The following is a 19,500-nucleotide window of genomic DNA, read 5'->3' as shown; positions in this document are numbered from 1 at the left end:
GAAGAAGCATCTCAAGGTTCTGGAGTGGCCTAGCCAGTCTCCAAATCTCAACCCCATAGAAAATCTGTGGAGGGAGTTGAAAGTCCGTGTTGCCCAACGACAGCCCAAAAACATCACTGATCCAGAAGAGATCTGCATGGAGGAATGGGCCAAAATACCAGCAACAGTGTGTGAATAGCTTGTGAAGAGTTACAGAAAACGTTTGGCCTCCGTTATTGCCAACAAAGGGTACATAGCAAAGTATTGAGATGAACTTTTGGTATTGACCAAAAACTTATTTTCCGCCATGATTTGCAAAGAAATTCTTTAAAAATCAAACAATGTGATTTTCTGGAGTTTTTTCCCCCACATTTTGTCTCTCGTGGTTGAGGTTTACCCATGTTGACAATTACAGGCCTCTCTAATATTCTCAAGTGGGGAAACTTGCACAATTAGTGTTTGACTAAATACATATTTGCCCCAATGTATATACACACACACCATCGTGTATAATGCATTATATTCCTGCTTGTTTTCTCCGGTAACTTTTCAAAAATAAACATGCCAATCAAACACTGCTGATATAGAACTTGTAGAAACGACTAGTCATTACAACATATGAAGGATGTTTTCTTCATTCATTTCCCAAAACCAAAAACTCAGAAGAAAAAAATCAACTTGCGCGGACGTCCAACAGACCAGCCATTCACATTTCATATGCAGTAAACATTTTGTTGGGGGTCATGGTCCTTCAGAGGACGAAGAGGTAAGCCATTTTGATATTTTTACCTACTTTTTAGCGTCGCGTTTTGCCATACTGCTTGTCTGACAATAAATGACCTGAAAAAAATGAAAATGGTATCTGACTGCCACCGTTACCTTTTCTGTTGTGAAAAAAACTTTATAAGGGGGAAGTGTAAATGAATTATAGAGTTAAGATTTGTTATTAATGAAAAAATTTAAAGTGTTTGTTGGCTGTCACCGAGTAGCTTTTGCGATCGCTACACAAAAACAGCAATATAAATTGCTCCCAAGAATGGTCAGACGCGCAAGACAACCAGAGGATATATAAGAAAGACTCGGCATTTGGTGGTAAAGGATAGATTGTTGAATCAGGAGAATTTCATTGTCAGTGGCATAAGAAAAAGGTGTCGATAAAAAAATTAAAAAAAAAAGCTAAGGCTAAGCTTAGGTCGGCTTGGCTCTTTTTCAGCCCTCGACACTCAAGCCACCTCTTTAACTGAACATTTGTATGTTCTTCCACATCTTTACCAGTGAATTTGGCACCAGGGACATCATTTTCGGACAGAATTGGTAGGGTTAGCTCAGTAAACATCTTGTTCGTGCGCTATTTCTAATCATTTACTATTGGGGACAAATGGGAAGTTGACCCGCCTAGCCACAATTGCTAACGTCAGGAATATTAATGAGCAAAAGTGATGTGTTGCTTGCGATACGCAATTAGCTGAGTGATATTCTTTACTAAAATTCTTAACTCTGAAGGCTTTATTGATTTTCATACTGTTTGGCTTATAACTAACTACATTTACATCACGTGGTTAAGGCTGGCTGTTGGAAAAAAATATTTGCAAGAATGTGGTTAATTTACTGCATCTCAGATGCAGGGGTCGCGTTAACCGAATATTTTCCGTCGTTGACAGTTTTTTTAAAATGGTGACGGAAAAAAATGAAGTCCATCTGTCATTTTGACAGGTTGCAATTCACACCCCAGACCACAGGGCGGCGAGTGAGCATATTAATTAGCTATTGTCTCTCTTGATGCATGACGTCGTTGGCCTTACTCGGAAAAATGTCAAGGCAAATGAGTGTCCGAAGTTTCTTCAAAAAGCCCCAAAACAACGATGGTGTTGATAAAAGAGGTGAAAAAAGAGGGACTGATGCAGTGGAGGATGAAGGACAGCCTCTGCAGCAATCCCACTTGAGACATTTGATTATGCACAAGCGGGCACGCAATGGCGTACCGCACGTAGGCTATTTTTAGACCGTGACGTCGCATCGTAAAGCGGAAGTAAAGCCGAAGTGGGACATTATAGACCCACCCTCGCATAGACCCAACGTAAAAAGTGCTACTTTTCACCGGTAATCTTTCAAAAACGAACATGCCGATCACGCATTGCTTTTTTGGAACTTGTAGAAACGACTCTAGACATTACGACACATGAAGGATGTTTTCTTCATACGTTTCCGGAACCAAAAACTAGGGAGGAAAAAATGTAAAGACCGAATCAACTTGCGCGGACTTTTAACACCAGCTCGGCGAATCCATTCACGTTTCATATGCAGTAAACATTATGTTGGGTTGGCATGGTCTATCAGAGGACAAAGAGGTAAGCCATTTTTATATTTTATTTTTTTTGCGTAACGTTGTGCCGTACTGCTTCTGTCTGACAATGAATGACGTGAAAAGTATTACAATGGTATTTGACTGCCACTGTTACCGTTTGTGTTATATATATAAAAAAAACAACTTTAGTAAGGGGGAAGTGTAAATAAATTATAGGATTAAGATATGTTATCAATGAAAAAAATTACAAGTGTTCGTTGGCTGTCACTGAGTAGCATTTGCGATCGCTACACAAAGCTAACTAAATTACCCTCCAAGAACGGTAAGAGACGTAGGACAACCAGAGGATATATAAGAAAGACAGGGCTGCTGGTAAAGGATAGCTTGTTGAAACAGGAGAATGTCATTGTTAGTCGCGTCGATAAAAAAGCTAAAGCTATGCTTAGGTCGGCTCGTAGCCTACCTGCTGGGGCCACAGTCAGCTGTTTTTGTCACTGCGGAGAAAAAGTTACATATTCATCTGCTTGATGTGTGATGGCATGGTGTGGATTCTCTGTTAAGCTTGTTTGGACAGAATATTAATTAAAAATGAATGAAAACTAAATACTAGTGAATATGTCATTATTATCATTTTAAAAATTTAAGTGACGGTTAAAAATAGATTATGACCGGATTTTTATGACCCTGTCAGTCAAAATGACAGACAACGAAAAAGTCTGGCGCAACCTCTGCTCAGATGTTTATAAGCAACCAAGCCGTTTGAAAATTTAGCAATTTATAACAATTTCAAAATACATCCTCTGGTAAATGTTTAACGGTGGCACTGACACAAAATGGCCGACAGGTAATAACAGCAGTCGTAGTTGGCTCAGAGCGCATTGTGCATCTAGCCCTCTGTATATGTGATATCTAAGTCACAAACTAGCACAACAGGAAAGAAAAAAACCCACAGAAGAGCGGAGAGGCTGGCACTGGCAGAGGGCGATGTCAGTACATGAGTTCATCGGCTCCCTTATTTCTTTTTGCACAAAATTTGCAGTGTCTGCACTTGGTTTTGGCCCCATCCCCAACTCATTTTTCATCTTTTACTCACTTCCAAGACAGACCGAGGAAACAAGTCCAGGGAGTGGTGGATGGGTGTTGCATGTCACATGATTTTAAAGTTTGAAACGTGTTTTATTGATGTAATATTTTTTAATTTGTTAACAAACCTTGAGATTTTTAAATTTCATGCCGTTATTCAGCATGCATGACAAATTCTCACTTGAGATCATTCTTTTGTCAACCAAATTAAATTTTTTATTTTTATTTTTTTAATTCAAGACAATTACGTCATGTGACATTACTCACATTTCAAGTGAGATTTTTAAAATTCTATTTGTATTGCCTAGGATAAGCAAATAAAAATAAAGGCCTATCAAATCACTGATACTCTAAAGCAGTAGGTTTAGCATCAGAAGTTTTTTTCAATTTTTAACTTGTTTTCCCACTAAACAAAACAAAATGATACATACAGGCGTTTACTGCGTGAACACACTTAAGCGGCTCACCGCAGAGTGCAGAAATGGAAATGATCTTTTATGAGTCACTCGCATTTCGCGACGCTTGTATCAAAATAATAGCACGGGTTTCAAATGAGGACCCATTTTTTGCAAACAAAATCTGTCTAATGGGCCTGTTACGGCCCACAGGTACGATATTCTGAAAGCACAAGAATAAATATTCTGCTTGTACACATGCTGTACCACACAATTATACATGGTTCATATTTACATTTAAAACATTACTCTGGTAACATTCCACCTTTTTCCCCAATTTAAAAACAAATATAGCACTGTAATAGTTTTTTTCTATTGAAAAAAATCTAATACTTAACCTTTTTTTCTAAATTGGTGACCTCCAAGTTTTCTTTAGAAAATGTGTTTTCTCGTTAAGGGACTCGAGCGCTTCCTCTTCAACTTGCACACCTTGGCAACAATGAGCTGAGAAATCAAACCTTGACAGGAGATAGAACAATCACAGGAAGAAATCAAGACAAGGGGGTGATGTTCTGTAAATGCTTTCTCAACTTTATTTAACCTCACTTTAAACAAACATCCTCCATCTTACGTGAGCTCCTAACTACTACAGAGCCGCGACGGCGAGGTGGAGAGTGACGGAAAACGTCCGTAACCTTGACGCCTCGCTGATATATTCACGTGTAGGCCCAGCAGTGGTGATATTCAGTCAGATTTTTTTTCTTCATCTTTGTGATAAAACTTAGCTTAGTGTTGAACTTTTGGAACTAGGAGGTTAGAGAACATAAAAAACACACTTCACTTTTTTAATAATACAGAACCTCCTCCCTTCCTCTCCGGCTTCATTTAAATTCAAATGACAGCAACTAAACAAAATCAACAGTGATGTCACACATCAGTTCAGTGTGTGTGTGTGTGTGTGTGTGTGTGTGTGTGTGTGTGTGTGTGTGTGTAGCTATATATATGTATGCGTGTGTGTGTGTACGTGAGATAGCCTGATCAGTGCATCGGCAGACACTCGATAACGTGTATGTGTTACTTGTGGGGTAGGAATGAGTGGGTGAGTAGGCGAGGTCGCAGCGTCTCCACTATTTTTCCGTTCACAAAATTTCTTCACATGATGCGGAGACCCTGGATAGAAGCTTCTAGACTCTGAGAAGAGGAAATAAAACAGAAGATGGCAGTGAAAATTCTGCATGGTTATTGCATGCCTGTTTACATGAGTAGGGTCTGTCTGCAACTTGCAAGACGGGGACATAACTTCTCTCGAACCTCAACCGTGTCTCGTCTTGCATGTTACACCCAGATCCTGACCTAAACAATGCCCTTTTTGCAATTTACGCTTTTGCCCTACATCTTGCAGACTTCTGTCAAAACATGGCCAAATTTTGGTGATGAAAATCATGGTAAAATTTTAACTTTGAAATTCTTTTCTTTTTTTTTTTTTTTTTTTTTTAAGAATAGTGTATGTGTGAACCTTAAAGTCCCAAATGGTCATGGCGCCATCAATGCCAGTGGTGCAGAACTTGCGACAGTCCCTTTTGTCTCCTTCATAGATAGACACTTGGCTGTGGGGGAAAAAGAAAACATGAATTAGAATGTTTTTTCTTTCAACAATTTAAAAGGAGACATTTATTTGTAAAATTATTGGACAAAAAATGGAAAAACACGTCGATATAAACCTACATGTGAATGTTGTTGTATGCTGTCTGTTAGCTATGCTGCATCTCATTTAAAGAGCATACGAAGGGAGAAAAAAAGTCTTAAATGGCATTATTATGTGAATTAGAATCATATTTTGAGACAATTCGACTATATACAACAGTTTAGCAAAGCGCAGATGACGAGAAATTAAGTCTTTTAATCTGCCGGTTAGCCACGCCTACCATTATAGGGCTTTAGCGTCCCCAACAGGTGGATGACGTCAGCGGTAGACTGGGCTCATCGGTTTTACAATTCAGCCCATTGAGGGGGAATTATTCAGAACGAGGAAAACGCGACGAAGAGAGCCGCAAAATGTCATTGTTTCAGTCTCTCTACTCCAATATTTTTACAGAATATTCTTTTTATCCAAGTATTTTTCCCCAATAGCTATATAAATGGCTTGAGAAGCACCAGTCAGCCGGTCGAGAGGGAACTATTCACAACGAGGAAAACGCGACAAAGGGAGCTGCAAAATGTCATTGTTTCTGTCTCTTCAATATTTTTACAGAATATTCAAAATGGAATATGAAATAATAAAAATGCATTTATTCAGGACGACATGGCAAAATTACTCCATAATGGTCAAAACTGTCGACTTCACCTTTCCTGTCGCACCTCCCGAACGATATTTTATGACACCTAAATCGGACATATGTCATTTCCCTTCCCCGGCTTCGGAGAATGTAAACAAACCAAAAGGTGTGACAGCTAGCCGACATGCTAACCCGAACCGAGTGATGTTTCAAAGTCTTCAAAGCGGAAAATCACACATAACTAGCCTGGATTTATTGACATGACGATTGGGTTGTCGATTGTCTTTGTGGATCGGCTAACCGCCCGGCGGAGAGCAATTTACAGGTCGTTCCACGGAGGAGGGTGGCTGCAGTTGTTGTGCAGCTAACGTGCTGCTAATGTGCATGAGGAAAGCTTTTTACATGCCTATCAATGATCAAACGTAAGTAGTCCTTTATTCAAAGAAAGTTTGTAGTGTTTACTTTGTAATCGCTGTATTCATATTTGACATAATACAAAACAAGATGTTTACTCACTTCCTCGTAAGTCCAATGGTCCTACAGTAAATATCCACGGTGAATGGGAACCTTTTGAAACTCCAAAAAGGCGCATACGCCTCTCCCTCATACAGAATGATTTTTTTGCAGCCGTTTGGCTGGCGTGATGCGAAAAATAAACGTATTAATCCGCAAAATCAGCTGAATCCTTCGTCCTCGTACACAACAGTACGCTGTATAGTGAAGAGGACGTCTTCTACCGTACACGTCACAGCGCCCTCCTCCTCAATGCAAGACCGAAGCCGGAAGTCACTCATTTTCATGGCGCGGGATTCAAAAAACTAAATAAATATAGCGATCGCTTCCACACACATCCAAGCGGTCCATATCATTCAGGAGTAGGCATGTGCCGGTAAGAGATTTTCACGGTACGATAACCGTGAGCAAAAATACCGCGGTTTCAGGGTATCACGGTATTGCAATTACAGCTCCAAAATTTTGAGATGTATGGGTTTAAAAAAAAAATAAAATCCATTGAACAGGATTTTTTCAAAACATATTTGCAAATTGGAACATGAATATAATATGAAAATAAATAAATTAACAAAAAATAACAAATATTATATAAAATTAAAATAAATAGAACCTAGACTATACCCACAGCCCCAGCTCAAGTTGCTCAATTTTAGAGTAAGAACAAAATAATTGCTATAAAAAGTAAAAACACTTCTAAATAAAATTAAAAATATATACTGTATGACTTTTTTTTGAGGGGGGAAGCTCAAGTGAAGTTTCGCCATTTTCAGCCACTGTGTCAACTCTAGTCTACATGATGCCATGCCTTTGTGTTAAAAAGAACAAAGAATTCATAAGTTAATAAGTTAGTTAAAAATGTATGAGTTAGTTTTATAAATTAGTTAAAATGTAAATATTGTTGAGGAAAGGTTTCATCTAAAAATAAAAATTAAAAAAAAAGTGAGGAGTGAGACCTCCTCTCTCAATTAGCGATCTTTGATGCGATTCTTTTTCTTTCCCCCCTGCATTCAAGCTTTTCTCTCACTCAGCGGCTGTGGGACATAAAAGAAGCTGCTCTCCCAGTTTAGCCTAGGCTAACATTCGTCTTTGTAAGTTTTAGTTAGTTTGTATATTGAATTTGAAAGGAGAATGTGTGTTTTGTTTTTGGCGAACTTTTTAATGGAGCTACTGCTATCCTGTTGAACCAAATCACACGTGGAAAAATACAATTGTACAGCGTTTTAAATGTATTTATTTGTATATTTCACCACGATTTGAGAGCTCAATAAATTGAAGAAAAGTACGCCTTGTGTTTGGAGGATTTGTTTTTGGGTTTGCTGGCTGTTTAGTGACACTCACGGCAACAAACGGGAAGGGGTGAGCGGTGCCGCACCAAGCCATTTCGGCTGCATTTTGGCACATGAAAAATAGCGAATACCGTACTAAGGTATTCATTCATTCATTCATTTTCCATGCCGCTTTTCCTCACGAGGGTCACGGAGGTGCTGGAGCCTATCCCAGCTAACTCGGGGCAGTAGGCAGGGGACACCCTGAACTGGTTGCCAGCCAATTGCAGGGCACAAGGAGACATACAACCATTCACGCACACACTCATACCTACGGGCAATTTAGAGTGTTCAATCAGCCTACCATGCATGTTTTTGGGATGTGGGAGGAAACCGGAGTTCCCGGAGGAAACCCACGCAGGCACGGGGAGAACATGCAAACTCCACACAGGAAGGCCGAAGCCCGGGATTGAACCCTTGATCTTAGAACTGTGAGGCAGACGTGCTAACCACTCAGCCACCGTGCCGCCATACTAAGGTATGACGGAAAATTTTAGTGGTTTTGAAACCGCGACGTTTTCACACCACGGTAAACCGTGAAACCGGTAACCGGCACATGTCTATTCAGGAGCATAAAATACCGCGTGTATTAAGAAATAAACATGCTTTTTCGTGTCACATGCACTTTAATGAAGTAGCAGGATATTGCTTTGGAATTCTTAATTGTGTCCTACGTGATGCTGTTCTGGTGCAGTGTGTCCAGCGCAGTGTTGCGGTCCTCGGTGGTGGCCCTCTTGTCCATGTTGCGGAAGCGCTCCATGGCCGAGATGTTTCTCTGGATGCTCTGCTTGGGCAGGTCCAGCTTGGACACGAAGGTTAGCGCACCACCATCATCACAGCGGAACAGCATGGGGCAGCAGTCATGGCCCTGGAAATGCAAAAGATGTACATTTAAAAAATGTATTAAAGCATAGTCTTCATTTAGACCCAGAAAAGTGTGGATGAGTGTATACGCTTACCGCTGCTACTAGGCTGTTCTCTGACACAAAGCAGACACTGAGAAGAGGCAGGAACTCAGTCTTCAATTGCAAAGGACTTAAAAAAAAAAAAAAAAAAAAACATTTGGTTAAAAAGAAAAAAATTGCGTTTGAGACCTCTTTGGATTAAAGAAGACATGTTTATAATTGAAAACCATTTCTATATATCTGAAAAATGCTTTCATCAAAATGCTCTGAAGTAGTACTGTACAATATGGCATTATATCTCGCCAAAATGATAGTCAACATACTATCGACAATATTCCCCACTATTGCCATTTTAAATGCACACATCATGTGCGTTCTCACTGAGGTTTAGTTAACTTTCATTTCAGCCTCCAGATGTCACTGTTGGACATTAACCGCCTCTCCAACACGTGCTTCGTTGTGTTTGTAACAAAAATGTCTAAACTCTGTAGAGAAGGTGTACACTGGAGGCTTAACTTTGTTTGGGGGCATGTCCCTTTAACTGATATGGCAGTTTCTAACCCCCCAACCGTTGTTTTTACAGTCTAAAAATTAATCAACCAGTAAAAGAAAAAAGTAACCCTACAAGCAATAGGAACTGCATGGATGCCAGTAACTGCAGTGAAACAGAGCTTTATTGTGAAAGATTTTAATATTACCGATATCTTTAGAAAAAAATAAAATAAAATCTTCCTCCCAAAAGGAAAGGCAAAGTTATAAAAACTCAGTGCTAATGCCATAGAGCAGGGGTCCCCAAACCACGGCTTGTGGGCCGAATACGGCCCGCCTCCACATTTGGTCCGGCCCCCTGAACAATACCAGAGAGCATTTTGAATTTTTATTTATTTATTTATTTCCTGGCCTTTTCTGTGAAGAACTCAGAGAGGGTTGTTTGGTTATTATCTATTTAATTAATAGTGTTTTTATTATTATTATTATATTATTATTTCATTATTTATTTTATTTATTTCATTTACTATTGTTCCGTGAAGAATCCAGAAAGGGTTATTTGATTGTGGCTTTCTGAAAAACAATACATTTTTACATTTAGGCACTCCTGCAATCGTCATACTTTTCCTGTTACAAACTGACCCCGGCCCCTCATCAGAGAAGGGAAAAGTTGTGTGGCCCTCACAGGAAAAGGTTTGGGGACCCCTGCCATAGACTGTCCCCCCACCGCATTTGCTACCGGGCCGCACAGAAATAATAATTTATTAACGACTGCATTCTGGCCAAATTAAGTTTGGCCTGTCCCCGTAACACACCAATATCCCTGTCTACTCTAGATATAATACTACAGGATAGAATTTCATCATAGAAATCCATTGACTGGACTGCTAGCAGTACATCTTGTTTTGTATATCTATGTGCGCTTGTCCTCGATAATAACATATGACGTAGGGCGGGCGCATCACATTTGTTCACGAAAATAATTAGCCCCCACACTAGAATGACTGAAAAACAGACGTTTTTGGACAGATTTTTTATGGGGGAAAGGGCACCTGACGAACCAGAAGATGAGCCTACAACCTCGAAGAAAACAAAATATACACTACTTCCCAATCACTAAAGACCCACGAACTGCGAAGGAGTGGATTCGTGACCCGTTTGTGAATAAACAAGATTGATTCGAACATGTCTGTGTAACAGGAGGATCAGCTTGTAGAGATCACAAATGACAGCGACCTTAAACGTACTGTACATTTGAGACAACTCTACCGAGGTTCTGGATTAAAGTCACTCCGGAATATCCTGACATCGCTACGAGAGCACTGAAAACCGTGCTACAATTTCCAACATCGTATCTTTGTGAAGCGGGCTTCTCTCACTCTCCCATCACACCTAGATGGGATCATCTCGTCTCAATGAAACAAGCTCAGGCCTTCCACTGGTTCAGCGGGTGAGTTATATTTTCCCTGCACTTAACACAACTAGGCTAAAAACAAATGTTATTTTATATTTGCTGTATTTTTCTGCCGCACATTGCCGGTGTTCTGACAAATTTTGCATGCGCGTAACGTTAAAAACGGCCGTGAATTCAGCGTTTCCAAAGTAAACACTACAAACTTTCTTTAAAGAAAGTAATGTTAACTTATGTTTGATCAAGGATGGACATGTAGAAAAGTTCACCTCAGACACATCCTGCCATGTTAGCTACACACAAAAACAGCACGCCGCTCTCTCACTTAACGACTTCACCGTGTCGTTAAGCATTAATTTACACCGTTTTCGTGTTGCACATGTATGTTTAGGATGTAACTCGTTTTTTATAGCACTGGTGGATAACATTAAGAGTCCAACTGAATATAAAAGAGGGCTTTTGTACCGCCACAAAAGCTTTGGGAGCAAAATCTGACAGAACACCGGTCCGTGGAAAAAAAGACCCAAGTCACACCGGTCCATAGTGCAAAAAAGTTTGGGGGCCCCTGCCATAGAATGTAAAGAAGAACCTGACATCACAACGCTGACATCACCCAGAGGGTTCAGCTGCTCCCATTTGAAGCTTGCTTTGTAGTAGTCTGGGCGACGCCATTTTTTCCCCTCAGCATAACATGTGTCAATAATTTGATGCAAAACAACTTAGTGCCCCACTCATTGCATTTGCCAAGGTTATTAGGGGCATATACTCTCGCCTTCTGAGGTAAGAAGAGGCACACAGCTGCGCTAATTCGCCCATCAGTTCGAAACGTTTTCATTTTGGACAGAATTAATATTGAAACTCAACAAAGAACACACCAGGCAGTCTTGGCGCTGTCCACCACAGTGACTGTGCTGTCGTGGCTGACCCACGCCAGGCGGTTCCCAGAGGCTGAGAAGGACACAGAATGGACCCAACCTCCTCCTCCTAAACAAGCAGAACAGGTTCAACTGCATCAGATGATGTTTGTCTCGCAAACACACACATTAAAAAAAGATGTCTGAGGAGGCAGACCTGCTCCTCCGAACTCTGCTAGAACAGCCCCGAATGGCATTTTGCTGCCCCAAGGGGTAGGACCTGGCTTCTCCTCTACCTCTTTAATGTATGCTGAGAACACCCTGGACAACACACATACAAAATAATTATCTTAGTAATTGCTGTGCAACTGTATAAAAAAATAGGTTCCTGTAAGTGGCAAATGAATTGCATTCTTTAAATAAAGTCACCTACCTGCATTTAAAGTCGCACGACCCGGCAGCCAACAGCACGTTGTTGGGGTGCCAGTCCAAACTGAGGATGGTGGAGCGGATGGGCTTCTTGATGTGCTTGCTCACCCACCTAAAATATGGAAAATGATAGAAAATGGAACATTTTATGTATTAAGAAAATTGGCAAAGTTTTACAAATGAGGGACGCTACCCGTTACAACTTAAGATACTTGTGACCAACAGTATTTGAGATTTTTAATCGTTATTCCCACTTATACCCCTTTCCCACTGAAACTAGTGGGTCAACGTGCGTTTTTTCCAAGCCGATGCAACCCACTAGCAATTGGAATTTGGCACCTTTCCCATTGACAAAAAAAAGCCGTGTCTTTATTTTTTCACCCGTCTACCCGCCCCACCTCAGCTGTGCGTAGGGTTACGTGACGTCACCACGCAAAGATGTGCGTCGACCAATGCGACCAAATTCATTCAGTTCAAGGAAGTAAACAATGCAGAGCAAAATGGAAGCCTCTTTTCCGTTTGTTTTCTCAGTTTGCATGCTTTTTACTGCCCTCAAAATGGTCGAAATGCAGCAAAGGATCAACACTCTGCTTTGCTGAGGCAACGTAAGCGACGTGAATTCTTCCTCTACTAGCTTTGTTGTGAGCATCGACGTAACTACGATTATGGGGCGTGTTAAATGGGAGGCGACTGGAACGTTGTTATGGCGCATGACGTAAGAGCCTACGTCACCACGTAAATTAGGGTGTTGACTGTTGACCTGGGGTTTTGCTTTCACACTGCATGACGATCAGAGCCGAGGTGATTTTAATACGGGTCACTTGGCGGGTTGATTGACACGGGTCGAGGCGGGTCGCTGCACCTTTCCCACTGCCACCAAAAGCCGATTGTTAGTGGGTTGACACAGGTTTTTTGGCCAGTGGGAAAGGGGTATTAGTTTAAAAAAAAAAAAACATGACAATGGGGAAAAAAATCCCTAATCAGAGCATGTGACAGTAAATCGGGCCTGATTACGTCATTTTTAGACAATCGGAATTGGATGAAAAATAAACATTTTTACGAGTGGGGTTACACACTTGAGTTTTACTTGCACTTTGTCAAATCGATAGATCAACCTTTTGAGCGGTTTAGTTACAACTGCAATAAGTCAAATTTCCACTACATTTTGTTTTAGATGACTTAAATCAGAATACTTAAACCATATTGTGGTACATAACTAACGTGAAAAAAAGATTTGTATACAGTTATCCAAGGCTTAAACCGCTGTTAACCATTTTATCATGCTGGGATAGGTTGGTTAAAAAAAAAAACATTTAGATGTTCTTTTTTCCCTCTTCAATAAATTGCCGAGGCATCAGATCAGCGCTTAGTAGGTCCTAAAAATCATTTGACCTGGGTGCATAAATTTTAAATTGGGAAATTCAAGAGTCACAATGCCGTTTTCGTGCTTTGAGATGATAGCATCGTGACACACGTTCAAGCAGTGTTAAAACCAAATATTTGCATCTGCTGGTAACCTGCAACTAGATGGGCTGAGATGTCGACAATGACCAGTGAGCTTGCAAAAAAGTTTAGTGTTACCCAAAGACAGGGAGAAAACCGCTCACATGGAGAGTGCGAGATAGAGGCAGAGTGAGAACTGCAAATGCGTCCTTCAAGTGCATGATCATGTTTCTGAAATTTGACCTAATGCAAGTATATTTCTCATCCACTCACACGGGCGCAAACTATACATTTCCCTGTTCTTTAAAACTTATTTCTGATAATTGATGTCCACAGTAACATTTTGTGTTGACCTTTGTGTTAAACTTGCTGCAACCATTTTCAGCATTTTGGTGGCAAAATTCATTAAAGGAGTTGGTTGATGCGCCCTATTCTGGTAGCACACTTATATCAGTACCTTATCTGTCCCTTCCTATTTGACTGCCACCGCTAACAGTAGGGGTGTATTGATACATCATTTGGTTAAGTGACAATCAGATAAAAATCGATCAAAATACAAAATATAGATCTACATCGTCGTCTTTAAGATATGCTAAAACATCAATATTGCTTTGCATTTACTATTGCTTTCGGTGAAATGTAACCGATTTTGTTGGAGTGGACGTGGATGATGCCATGCACACACTGTGATTCACTTTTGAGAAGACTTCAATTCTCTTTCAAATATAACTACATCAATGAAGGTGTAGAGCCACTTTTCTGGGGGGTAGCTTATAGTTATATTGTTTTTGTTTTATTCGTTGTGGTACAGCTACTGCTATTGTGTAAGTCCTGTATAATTTTTTTTTTTTTTAAACTTAAAAATATACAATATATACTAAACCCCCTGAAGCCTATTCCCGCATATTGGTGACGTTCCAGCTCAAAGCAGCTTCAATGCTTTTTTTTTTTTTTTTTTTAAACCATATATGCCTGTAGTCTCAGATGAGCATCATCATAAAGTTTTTACAAAAACACCCAAAAATGGATTGCTGACCTCATCCATGAATAATAATGGAATGGAAATAAACGTGAGGTATCCTTTTTGTGGATTAGCAATGTTAAATCAAAATATGACATGGTTTGTGCATGACCGAGTTCGATTTGTCATGTTTTGTTGCCAAAATAAACATAGTCTACACTGATGTCACTAGAATTTGTTTGGTTAAATGAATTATTTTCATTAATTTTTAATACATTTTCTTTCTTACCAGTCGTTCTCCGACTCAAAGTAGCAGACAGAGATGAGTCGCGCACCGCTGCCCACCGCGAACTTGTTTTCCAGTGGAGACCACTTCACAAAGGTGGCGGCCCTGTTGATCCTGAGGATGACCAGCGTGGGCTTCCATATGCCCTCCTTCTGTGACCAAACGTACGCGTTGCGATCAGCACCACACGTCACTATGCGATCGCTCTTGGGGGCCCAGTCGATGCCTGCGGACAAGTTGACACGTCAAGGTAAGCCACGTTTAAAGGGACATACTGGATTATGGAAAATGGCTTTTTAGTTGCTTGTTCAGCTGTTGGGAAAACTGCCTAACCATAAACTGTGGAATCAAACAAAGTCAATCTTCAACTACTTATCCAAAGTATCGGCTGCATGCACAACATACACATATCTGTTACAATGCTTGACCAAGTGTAAAATGGTCACTATATTGATGTGCTGCCTTCATAATGGAAAAGGCAATCGAATCTGTAAAAACAAAACTTCAAATCATTTGTTGCTATTAGTTTGTCTATAGTCATTTGATGATTTAAAAAAAAAAAAAAAAAAAAAAAAAAAAAAAAAAAAAAAAAAAAGGGGGTGGAGGGTTATCGAAGTTCTACCATTAAAAAATACCAATTGATTTTCAAGTTAATGACAACTAGTTAGTAGGCCTGAACGATATGAGAAAAAACTACTGTTGCGATTTTTGAGGTTTGTGATATTAGGGCTGTCAAAATTATCGCGTTAACGGGCGGTAATTAATTTTTTAAATTAATCACGTTAAAATATTTGATGCAATTAACGCACATGCCCCGCTCAAAAAGATTAAAATGACAGCAGTGTCATGTCCACTTGTTACTTGTCTTTTTTGTCTCCCTCTGCTGTCTCCCTCTGCTGACGCTGATTTTATGGGTTGACATCAACAATGGCGAGCTATTAGTTTATTTTTTCGTTTAGGATTGGTTTTAATATAAAATTTCTATAACTTGTACTAACATTTATCTTTTAAGAACTACAAGTCTTTCTATCCATAAACATACAGTACTTATGTACAGTATGTTGAATGTATATTTCCGTCTTGTGTCTTATCTTTCCATTCCAACAATAATTTAAAGAAAAGCATGGCATATTTTCTAGATGTTTTGAATTGCGATTAATTACGATTAATTTTTAAGCTATGATTAACTCGATTAAAAATTGTAATCATTTAACAGCCCTAACATATATATATTTTTTAAAAGAAATTTTCACTACATGACTTGAATAGGTGTTTGGAAAGACTTTGGATGATTCACCATGACCACAGTGTATAGTGATCACTCGTTTTTGGCGGTTGGTGGGGACCAGAACCTGCCACAATAAGTGAAAAGCAGCAAAGTAGCGAGAAAAAAAAAAAAAAAAATTGGGGTGTGTGTTCAATTCGTTTATTCAGATTTAGCATAGGAAAGAGATGCATATAAGACATGTCCCCCCCCCCAAGTATGATTTCAAAAAATGTATATATAGTAAATATTTTACTAAATGGTTTTTAAGCACTTCAAATGTAATAATTATGATCAGTTTTAAACATTACTGTGCCACCGAATCATTTTTAAACAAGGATAAAGTACTGTAGAAGAAAAATGCTTGGCTTTATTAAATGCTGTTTACCTACCTTGGCTGTGACTCCTGGAGTGACATGTAGAAATTACAAACTCCTCAAGATCACTTCTAGCGTTTATTGCCACGAAATGACATGTTCTGCTGACTCGAACATCTCAACACACACACATTCATTCCAGCACGCGCTTCCTTGCGCAGCAACTATTTAACAAGTTAAACGATGATTGACATATGAGGCGCATGTGAAGTCGGCTTCTCTGGCAAGGTCAAAGACTTCTGTCAACATGAAATCTGTCAACATCATTAACTTTAATAGGCGAGTGCCACAGTGACTAAGGAACAAAGAGCTGGGAGAGGGAGACCCGCTGTGCAAGCGCATTAAGTTTTTGGGATAAAAACTATCGCACGTCCTTGCGATGGGACTATTGCGCATGCGCACATCGCGATGGCGATGTTTCAACGATATATCTTTCAGGCTTTCTATTTAGACAGTTGATTTAACATTTAAATTAAAATGAACACTGTAGGCAGCACAGTGATGAAGTGGGTTGCACAACCGCCTCATAGTTCTGAGGTCCGAACCCTATAGAAAGTTCTTCCCATGCTTGCTTTTCCGGCTTCCTACCACATTCCAAAAATGTTAAGCTCATGCTTCACTAAATTGTGGATAGGTGTGAATATGTGCATCAATGCTTGTTTTTCTATAAGGCAACTCGTCTTAGGTGTTCATAGGGTGAGGTGGGATAGCCAACAGCAAAGGCACCTGTAAAAGGCACGTTGCCTAATGCTAAAAATTGTATTCTTCAGTGTGGGCATCTAATGTACTGGCTAACGTCAGTAGCCAGCACCCTGCTTGCTGGTAACTTAGCTTATCTAGAAAGCCTTTGAATGGGGAAAAATATATCTTGACACAGAAAGATTTTTTTTTTTTTTTTTTTATCTGGGCCAGTGGGAATGGGCATTTAATGGTGTATTGTTGGGTAACTTATTTACTGATTGTATTTTTATTATTAACTGTTCATGACACCAGGTTTATTGTGGGGATTTAAAAAAATAAATTTAAAAAAAAAAAAAAACTTAATTTTCCTCTTATATAGTTTTCTACTTCAATAAAAGCAATATACGCCCCCCCCCCCCATGGCTATTTCGATCCGTGTGTGTCTACTCTTATAAGCAACCATATTTGTCATTTCTTTTCACAACGTTATCTAGAAAGGTACACTATCTAGAAAGGTTCTCGTTTTAATCTAAAGCTAAATTTAAAATTTGCCCTCTGGCCCTTTATTTCTTTTTCTGTGATTGCGGTGTTTGGATGAATCTTAATGTGATAATTTGGTACACAATTACAATATTATTGTTCTATAACATTTCATGCCATTACTTTATTAATTATGTCATTACTTTTTTAATTATTATGTGTTACAGTTGTCAAATATGGAAAATAATGAAATAATAGTTTTGAAAAAAACTACTGATGGTGGCTCAGTGAACATCTGATGCTGTTTGTTCTCAGCTGAACAACAATTTGAGGAAGGAATTTTGATATAGAGGTTGAAGGAAGAAAAGAGGCAAATACTGAGTCTCGTGTGTGTTGATGACAGTGTTGTTTTCTATTCGCTACCCCCCCTCCCAATTAAGGTATTTCACAGCCAATTATACTGTAAAGCTGGTTAAACTAAGTTATGCTGTTGTAAGGTGTGTTAAATTCTTGTTCATGTGCCCCTTTTGATCTATTTAGCACCTGCCCCTACATCAGTCTCTGCATGGCCCTGACCTGTAATGTGTCCGTTGTGCTCCTTCAGCTCGTGAGTCTTGACCCACTGGTTCCCACTCTTTTTATAAATATGAACTTCGTGGTTGTTGGGGCTGATGGCAATCTCTGGAAGGGGAAAAAAAACACGACAAGAAAAAAAGTTAAGTAACCCGCCCAACCTGTTTCCCCCTGAGTGGAATGATAACTCTAAAAGGGTTAGTTCTCAGGGTGCGGTGGAAGAGGCCAAACTGACGTGTCCTGTCGCAATTCCATGCGTGGCAGGTGATGGGCTCCAGTAGAAATTGGTGAAGGGACATCTTGTCTGGGTGTGGTCCTTCAGTTCAGGGCTCTCCACTGTCACAAACACATTGGCAGTACAAAGTTGTTATTACAACCGCCACCATTTTTTATTCATCTTAATGTGCAAGGCAGTGTAAGGACTTCACCTCACTCTGATAACAAACACACCGCGCCAGGCCAATTTACAAAACCCGGCAGAATGATTATTTCTGCACACCGCCCAAGTTTTCGTTGAAAGAGATGCTACCCGGTTAGCATCGTCAGCCGAACTACATCACTCAAAACATGAAATCCCGCTGAAAACCGCATTAAAATAAATTACGCACGAAAAAAACAGTATTTCCTACATTTAGTGGTAAAGTATGTCCGCGTCTTGATGAGGTTATATTATTTCGCATGCATGAATAGAAGCTTAGCCGCTAAACCCCAAATTAGCTAACCTAGGATTTGAGTGGAAACCTCGCTCATTTCGCCAGTCGGCCTCGTGCGCTTACACCCGACCACGAGTTTTCCTGTTGCGCGAGCTTGGCGTCCTAACTCACCTTGTCCGGCCCTCGGCTCTCCGCACTCTCGTTAGCCGGCAAGCTAAGCAGCGCTAGCGGTGTGGCGGCGGCAGGATGGGAGGGAAAGGCTCGATGAGCACCAGGGAGTCGGACGTGAATTCGCGGACTCTGGTCAGTCGACACGAATTCGTCCGGGAATGTTTAAGGGGAATGTCAAGACTGCCGACGACGACGTGCGTCCGGGAACATCCGGTGGCTGACTGACTGAGTGACAGCTAGCTTAGCCACATCACGCTACGAGCCAGCCCGCTACGGTCAAGTGAATGAGCGCGTGCACAACCACGCAGGCAGGAAAACAGCGCCCCTAGTGTATACATTACCGGTTGCATCAAAACGTCATGCAGGAAGTGGGCGCTCTGAACTCCTTGCAATGAGAATTAAAGGGAAACGCAACACCTAGTATAAATTAACTTCCCGTTACTCAAAGTATTTAAGTATGCCAATTGCAAATTTATTTGACCTCTCATAACGGAGATAATAACGTTTAACCATTAATAAATGACACAGCTTTCGGCTTATCCATGAAACCATAATACCTGCTATTAAACCCTAATATGAATTTGTCAACCTGGCTTGAAACCTTAATTATCAACCTCAAACATTTTTGGAAACACTCCATCTGTTTT

The 19,500-nt window shown here is 40.1% G+C and overlaps 1 protein-coding gene across 1 annotated transcript; it reads right to left on the bottom strand.

The window, feature by feature from the left end:
• Positions 1-4,332: 4,332 nt before the first annotated feature.
• LOC130920392 (actin-related protein 2/3 complex subunit 1A) lies at positions 4,333-19,147 on the bottom strand. Its single transcript, XM_057843573.1, has 11 exons — positions 18,854-19,147; positions 18,265-18,365; positions 18,033-18,137; positions 14,658-14,880; positions 11,969-12,076; positions 11,753-11,856; positions 11,557-11,665; positions 8,836-8,911; positions 8,551-8,744; positions 5,279-5,369; positions 4,333-4,953 (listed from the first exon to the last, which is right to left on the bottom strand). Exons 2-11 carry the CDS (start codon positions 18,326-18,328, stop codon positions 4,915-4,917), a joined length of 1,113 nt encoding a protein of 370 aa, XP_057699556.1. The 5' UTR covers positions 18,329-18,365; positions 18,854-19,147; the 3' UTR covers positions 4,333-4,914.
• Positions 19,148-19,500: the final 353 nt, after the last annotated feature.

This window comes from Corythoichthys intestinalis, chromosome 8 (assembly GCF_030265065.1).
Source record: "Corythoichthys intestinalis isolate RoL2023-P3 chromosome 8, ASM3026506v1, whole genome shotgun sequence".
Classification (NCBI taxonomy): Eukaryota; Metazoa; Chordata; class Actinopteri; order Syngnathiformes; family Syngnathidae; genus Corythoichthys; species Corythoichthys intestinalis.
The sequence above is the reverse complement of the archived record's forward strand: the minus strand, read 5'-3'. Positions and strand labels throughout refer to the sequence as shown.

Excerpts from the sequence above, each read along its gene's own strand:
- LOC130920392 (XM_057843573.1), bottom strand. The coding sequence starts at position 18,328 with ATGTCCCTTCACCAATTTCTACTGGAGCCCATCACCTGCCACGCATGG. Across the intron at positions 8,912-11,556 it reads GACAGCGCCAAGACTGCCTG|TCCTTTGCAATTGAAGACTG; the intron begins GTGTGTTCTTTG and ends TTTTTTTTTAAG. Across the intron at positions 4,954-5,278 it reads TGACCATTTGGGACTTTAAG|AGTCTAGAAGCTTCTATCCA; the intron begins GTTCACACATAC and ends TCCTCTTCTCAG.